At 50.3% G+C, this 7815-nt stretch overlaps 1 protein-coding gene across 1 annotated transcript; it reads right to left on the bottom strand.

The window, feature by feature from the left end:
• Positions 1–487: 487 nt before the first annotated feature.
• Positions 488–6097, bottom strand: GCC1 (GRIP and coiled-coil domain containing 1). Its single transcript, XM_086395783.1, has 2 exons — positions 4341–6097; positions 488–3269 (listed from the first exon to the last, which is right to left on the bottom strand). Exons 1-2 carry the CDS (start codon positions 5370–5372, stop codon positions 1974–1976), a joined length of 2328 nt encoding a protein of 775 aa, XP_086251909.1. The 5' UTR covers positions 5373–6097; the 3' UTR covers positions 488–1973.
• Between the last annotated feature and the right edge of the window lie 1718 nt (positions 6098–7815).

The following is a 7815-nucleotide window of genomic DNA, read 5'->3' as shown; positions in this document are numbered from 1 at the left end:
GCTTGTTTAATATCTCCTCAGAATTCAAAAGCACAGAATCATTAGTCCTAGGAAAGCAACCGTGACTATGGATCTTTCTATTTCATTCAAACCACCTGGAAATAACATCATATCCTACAGGAACTTAGGATATATCCTGAGAAACTTTTCCAGGATATCATGAATACTGACTTGGAAATATAATAAAGCATTCAGAAGCACATTACTTTCAAAGTTTAAAGCAGAAATTATGGAAGTTTAGAGCCCACCCATGAGAAGGTTTTTTCCAGTGTAACAGCCTACACACAAACACATACACACAATTCCAGGCCAAAATATTTGGTTTGTAACCAAGGCAGTTAAAGTACTAAGGTATTCCTTCCTAGATTTAAGTTTGTTGATTAATATATGAAGTATTTCTTACCTTCTTTTCGCTTACCACTTACATTCACACTGTGTCCAGACATATACATGCATGTATATACACACCATTAGGGAAGCAAACAGGTCAAACTGATCAAGTTTAATGATTCTGTGGTTATCGTTATTATCACTTGAACACATCACTTCTGTTCCATTAAGTCTGCTCACTGTAGATAGTCTGGATCACCTAGCCTCCCAATCAGATTATTTAATCACCCCCAAACCCTCACAACACAGATCAATCACTATGATGAAGAACAGAAAGATACATGTTAGTCTGTGGCAGAGCACCCGTCTTTAGGATCCAAAGATCTCTACAACCAGCAAGAGCAGATGGGGGAAAGCAAAGAATAAGGAAATGATACTGTCTGAATCCAACTTTTCTGAGTCCCTCCATTAGTAGTAACACAGGTGAGGAAGATGAGTTTTATGGACTGAAACACTATGACCTCCCTAAGTGAGGGCAAAGGACTCTGGTAACAGTAATGCACAAACATTTTGGCTGCAGGGACGCGGAGGTTTAGCCAGATGGCTATCCATAGTGTAGCAAGTACCCCAGCCCTATTCGGCTGAATTTCTACCACTTTCTTGTGAGGGTCACAGCATCTTTCTGGAATCCTCTGTAGCACAACTAGTTGGGGGGTGGGGGGTGCAAATCCCAGAGCTAATTCTTTGTATCCAGGCAGGATCAGAGCTTCCTGATCAGACACCTCTCTAAGAAGGTAGATTTTTTTTCTTAATGGGAGTTCAACATTGAGGGATAGACAGCAAAGTCACTCACTCACAGTCTCAAGCCAACACGGTACAGCAGGTTACGGCAGTGAGGGACCAGTGTGAGCGGTCAGAAGCCTATCCAGGCCAAAAGCAGGTCACTCAAGAACTCCCTAAGAACCAACTGCTGTGCAGCTTTCTCCAGGATGGTCACAGTGGTGCGGTTTGTCCAGACAAACCACAGGGACTAGGTCGTGCCCTGCCCTAAGTATTTCAAGTTTCCCAGTTCCACGACGAACTCCCCAAGTTCACTATCCCTGGGCCCTTTGGACTAGGGGACAATCTGTCACTATTTCAAACTTCCTGGTCCCTCTCCAGCCTGCATTTATGTCCCCAGAGAATTGGGGCAGCAGTTGGCCAGACTCAAGATTGTGATGAAATGGAGTAAACAGTGGGTCCTTGTGTGTGTTTAGAAATTAAATGAACTCTCTTTGGAGTCATGGGTACTCCTAGCTCTGCACTAGGAGTAGGATATTAAAACCAAAAAAAAAAAACAAACCTTATTTTAAAAGACACTCACTTCCCCAACTTTTGCACCTCTCAATCCTAACCTCTCCCCACTCCTCCCTTCATGCACAGGCCATCAGAAGATGCTGTCCCAACACTTTCGGTATCTCTGGGGCCCAAGGATAAAATGGCATTAAAGGCATTTGACAGAAGATCCCATCCCACACTGAGGATTCCTCCCAGGTCAACACAGTGAAGAAACAAGACGGTGACAGAAGTGAAGAGGTGGGAGAAACCAGAGCCTGTCCCTTTCTCACAGAAGAGGCACAGAAATTGGAGGAGTGAAAATGGCATCATCTCTTGCCAGAGGGCCACCAACCACCACCAACTGGCAGCCGCATGATCGCTTGCTTCTCCTCTGGACTGAAGTGCAAGATGGTCAGAATGGCAGTGAGCGTCTGCTGGCGGCCCAGGGTGTCGGGCAAGGTCAGGAAGCGGTAGATGATGTTCTTGAGGTACTCCAGGTTGGCCCCCTCCCGGCTCTGGTCCCGGCTGTGCTTCGCAATGTGGCTCTGCAGGGCTCCCACCTCCTCCCGATGCCGCTCCCCCTCCTCCAGCAACCGGTCCCGCAGCCGATGCACTTCCACCTCCAGCCGGTGCTTCTGCTTCCTCAGCGACGTGATCTCCACCTCCTTGCGGGCCAGCTGCTCGGCATACAGGAAGAAAGTGGGCTCGCTGACCGCGGCGAGTTGCAGGGCTTGGGTCAGGCTGTCCGGGGGGGAGGTGTCCGCCTGGTCCCTGGGGCCTGCGCCGCCCACGGGGCTTCTGCGCCCCGGCAGCCCGGAGGACAAGGCCACGGACCGCAGCTGCTCCAGCTCCAGGTCCTTCTCGGCCAGCACAGCTAGCGCCCGGTCCCGCTGCTTGTGCAGCTCCTCCTCCAGCTTCAGTGTGCGGTCCCGGAAGTCCAGCTGGCTCCGCTCCAGCTCCTGCCGGTGGCCATGCTGCAGCCGGGCCAGCTCCTGCTTCCAGCCCTCGGCCTCCTGCTGGTGCTGGCGCTCCAGCTCCTCGCAGGACAGCCGCAGCGAGATGTACTTCTCCTTCAGCTCGGCCAGCTGCTCCCGGGCTTCCTCCAGCTCCTTGCCCAGGTTCCCGTCTTTGACGTTCTTGCTCTTGAGGACCACCTGGGCCCGCATCTTGTACCTCTCAAATTCCTCCTTCAGCTGTTTCAGCTCCTGCTGGTAGTAGAGTGCCGTGGCCTTCTCCCCATCAGCAGCCTCGGAGCTGGGCATTATCTCCAGGTCGCAGAGCTTCTCCACGTCCAGGGTCACCTGGCTCTTCCTGGCCGCCACCTGCAGCAGCCTCTTCAGCTTCTCCATCTTGTCCTTCAGGACATTGACATCCAGACTGGACTCCTCTCCATGGCTGTCCAGAGGGGACCGGCTGGAGGCTGCTAGCGCCAGGGTTTTGTTCTCCAGGTCCAGCTGCAGAATGCGCTCCTTCAGCTTCTGGATGGCCAGCTGGTCCTTCTGCTTGGCCTTCTCGTAGGTGCCCAGCAATTCCGACACCTGGGATATTTGATTCTCCAGGGCCGCCACCCTCTGCTCTTCCAACTGCGACTGCTGGCGCAGCTGATCCTCAGCGATGGCTGTCTGAAAAAACAAGGGAACAGGTGGAGATGCATCCAGAAAAGCCACAGGGTCAGAGGGTCAACTTTAAGAAAGCAAGAGAGGGAGGACAAAAAGGTTATGGGATGCGGGTGGCCTGGCAAAAAATGGGAACTGGGAAGCTTTCTGAGTTTGGGAGCTAACCCAAGCTCCTGTAACCCGCTCTTAGACACACATTATACCCAGTGATATCAAGACTCTTTGGAGACCTGCTACTGTTCTGCTTTAGCGTTTCTACTCTCTCCACCCATACACCAAGCTCACGTGTAAGTGTGCTCTTCACCGTATTACATTCTTTTCCTCTTCCAACATTCCTGGAAGTTCAGAATTGACTTGGATCTCTCCCCACGCTGAAAGGAGGCACTAGAAAATAGCCTATCTTTCCAGACAAGGCAAATATTGACTGCAAGCAATAGAAGAGGTGATTTCTTCTGTGAAAATTCCCTTTGTCCCCTCCAGCCACCCTACCTACAGGCATCCACTGCTACCCATAGATAGGCATATTGCTATAAGCATCCACTCCACCTTTCACTACACAGCCGCTGCTACACTGCTTCACAGAGCACAGCTGGAAAGATGCCATGCCCCACGCTCAGATCTGTCTGGTTCCAACTTCAGACTACACTCAGAAACTCCACATCCTGTTGGAAGCACTCTGTTGATACTATCAACACCACACAGAAAAGGATTTCTCAGGACCCACAAGTGAAACTTTTTGAAGAGCATAAAAAATCAACAGTGCAGGCACTTAGTTCTGTCAAAGGAGAAAAAAAACCCTAATATTTCCCCATGTGTTACAAGTGTGTGTTGACTCATGTCTGACTCTTTACTTCCTTATGGACTGTAGCCTACCAGGCTCCTCTGTCTATATGGTTTTCCAGGCAAGAATACTGGAGTGGGTTGCAACTTCCTACTCCAGGGGATCTTCCTGACCCAGGGATCAAACCCATATCTCCAGAATCTCTTCCATTGGCAGGTGGATTCTTTACCAATGAGCCACCTGAGAAGCCACTTTAAGTTAAATGACTCACATTTGAAAGAAATGAAGATAATTACCTTCCTCATTTCCTGCTGCAACTGAGCCTGGAAATGGCTCTTAAGGCAGGCAGCCTCTTCTTGAAGCTCCTTCAGCCGGGGGTCAGGCTGATTCTTCTCATCTCGAAGAGCCTGAAGCTCACCTTTCAGCTCTTCCACCTCACGGGTTAGCTGCTTGGTCTGCAGTTCAAACCCTTCCATCTGACCGGCTGCATAGGCCCGCCCGGCCAGAGCTTCCCGGGTCTCTTCCAACCGAAGCTCCAAGTCCTGGCGCTGGGCCCTCTCCTCCTGTAGCAGCTTCTGGAGCTCACGCAGCATCAAGGCATGGTCACTCTGCTCTTGGGCCCGATCGTGTTGCTGCGTGATAAGCCGGGCTTTGGTTTCTGCTATCTGTTCCTGCAATCCCTTCAGCTCTCCCTCCAGCCGGCCCCTCTCCTCCTCTGCTTTCTTACTGGCATCCTCTAAGTCCTGCTTCATCTTCTTTTTGTCGGCCAGGTAAGAAGCTTCCATGCGGGACTTCTCCTGGGTGACTGTAGCCAAAGAGCTGGTCAAAGTAGCCAACTGAGTCTTCAGCTGGTGCAGTCGTTTGTCCACCTCCCCACCCCCAGATGGTCCGTCCCCACTACTACAGCTAACGCCACTCTCTGACCCGCTGGCCTCTTCCAACTTTGGAGGTGGTGGTCCACGGGCCAGTCTGTCATCTTCTATCCCGAACTCACCCTTGGTGCTGGTGAGACTGGCCGCAGTATCCAGGCTGGCGGCGGTCCCTGTGCTATCCTCGCTGTGAGTGGAGCATCGGTCATCCACAGAGTCAAGAAAGGTGAGGCCTTGAGGCTGCACACCTGCGAGGCCCACATCCGCCTCGTGGGATACGGACAGTACCTTAATGCTGGCCTCCAGCGCCTCTTTCTCCTTCAGCAGACTTTTATAGGCACGGACTACATCCTTGAGACGTGTCTGGTACTGGAGGAGCTGCTTTTTCTGAGTCTCAATGATCTCCAGCAGGTCCTTCTTGCTTGGGCCGCCCCCGAAATTCATTCCAAACTTCTCCATGAGAGTTCAGGACGGGTTGCTCCAGGTCAGGGTTTGGACAGCCTGGGAGAGCGTCACGAAGATGCTAGCGGGGGTTGTATGCGACGGGGAGATAGCTGTCCCCCTCCGCCGCACATCCGCTCCAAGCAGCTGTTTGAGACCGGATGCAGGGCGGCGGGGCAGCCCGGCAGAAATGCTTGCCAGGTCCCAGGCAGGAGGGCGGGGGCGGGTCCTATCCTAGAGGCGGGGCGACGCTGGCACGAGAGGAGCACACTGCCAGGGCTCGCCCGCACTGCCCCAGAAGCCGCTCCGCGCTCCCGGCTCACCCAGCCACAGCAGCACCGGCCGGCCCCCGGCGCACTACAGACCAAAGGTTTAAGATAAGCGTAGATCCATCCCGACTTCCTAACTCTAGCGGCTGGACAACGGCGCTTCCGGGTCTGCTGGAAGTGACGAGAGCGCGACGTATGGGGCCCCGCCCCCAGGGCGGGCTACCTCAGGGGCCGGTGGGAAGAGAACCCAGCAGGGCTGAGAACTGGTCACTCTCCAGCCGAGCGTTGGTTGCATTCCACCACAGCAGAGCAAGCAGAGTCGAGTACACCGGAGTCATGTTGGTTTGGTGAAGGCGCCGGATCTTGCTCTAGCGCTAAGATCAGCGAGGGACGGGGGCGACATCGCAATGAGTCCTTACCAAAGACTCGGGTGAACGACGGGGCCCCGCTGTTTGGGTGCTCAGTACCGTTGTCCTTAAAGAGCAACAGTTAAGACTACCATTTAGACCACAAAGATGACAACCCTTTCTAGGACAATATTTGACATCTAGACGGTGTATAATATAATCATTATTACATCTTTCCTGAGTTCTGCTGGGTTCATTTAACAAATATATAAAAATAAATATATATAGGCATCATGTCCATTCTAAGTGCCACTTATATTTCAGAAGCTTCACAGGAGTTTTGCTATTTAGTCTTTATAATTATTCTGCTGAGCATCATTAGCACTATTTTACAGATAGTGCAACATGAGGCACAGAGAAGAAATACACCAAGGTCACACAGCCTTGGGTTTTGAATCCCATGTAGATCAGTCTGATTCTCAACATACCAAGTGCTATGCCAGGTGATAACCAGGAAGGGACAAGTTCCTACCCTCAAGGAGCCCACATCTAGAGAAGCAGCAGCCATGCAAACACAAGTATATTCAAAGTGATACAGAAGTTAAGAGGAGGGAGCCCTGTCTAAGGGAGATAGCACAGGCTCTCAGGGGAAATGCATTGGAATTTGAAGGGTAAGTACTGATTGTCCATCTAACTGGAAATGAGGGGAACAACATTCTAGGCAGAGGGAAAACTTGCAAGGACTCTGGAGCATCAGAGAGTTTGTCTCACCTGGGAAGCATTGAGAATCATTTCAAGGCAGTAGCTTAGGGTATGCAAAGGAGGTGGCAATAGATACTGCTGACACAATAGATGAGCACCCAAATTAAATTATTTGGATTTTACCTTTGGTTATAAGACACTAAAGGATTTCTATCACAAGAGTGGCATCAAGTCTTGTATGACAAGGTGGAGATACCAAAGTGCAGAAGACCATTTTCAGTCATGGGGATCAGATGATAGTGAAATAGAGCAACGATAATAGGGCTGTAAAGAGGCTAATTAAAAAGAATGAAATAATGCCATTTGCAGCAACATGGAGAGAGTGTCATACTAAGTGAAGAGACGGAGAAATATCGTATGGCATCCCTTATATGTGGAATCTAAAAAGAAATGATACAAATGAACTTCCTTACAAAATGGAAAACGACTCACAGACTTAGAGAAGGAACTTAAAGTTGCCCAGAGGGGTAGGGCTAGTTAGGGAGTTCGGGATGGACATGTACACACGGCTGCTGCTGCTGCTGCTGTTTAGTCACTGAGTTGTGACTGACTCTTTGCAACCTGGTAGCCCACCGGTTTCCTCTGTCCAGGGGATTTCCCAGACAAGAATCCTGGAGTGGGTTGCTATTTCCTTCTCGAGAGGATCTTCCTGACTCAGGGGTTGAACTCCAGTCTCCTGCTTGGCAGGCATTCTTTACTAGTAAGCCACCTGGGAAAGTCCCTGTATTTAAAATGGATAACCAACAAGGACCTACTGTATAGCACATGGAACTCCGTTCAACATTATGTGGCAGCCTGTATGGGAGAGGGGTTTCGGGGAGAATGGTTCTGTGTATATGTATGTCTGAGTCCCTTCACTGTTCACCAGAAACTATCACAACACCGTTAAACGGCTATAACCCAACACAAAATTAAAAGTTCAAAATATAAAGACGTTAGGACAGAGGAAAAAAAGGCTAATTGAAAGAGCTAAAGATAACTTGATCAGCACTAGTTGTGTTATTATATTCGAACTCTTTTAAATGTGCTCTTCAATCTTGTAAAAGCCTTCTTAGGAATGTAAGCCTTTGAGGAATAGGAGTC

This window comes from Bos grunniens, chromosome 4 (assembly GCF_055505025.1).
Source record: "Bos grunniens cultivar Pamir isolate PY7600 chromosome 4, Bosgru_T2T1.0, whole genome shotgun sequence".
In the NCBI taxonomy this organism is placed as follows: Eukaryota; Metazoa; Chordata; class Mammalia; order Artiodactyla; family Bovidae; genus Bos; species Bos grunniens.
Note: the sequence above shows the minus strand (reverse complement) of the source record. Positions and strands in the feature narration are given on the sequence as shown.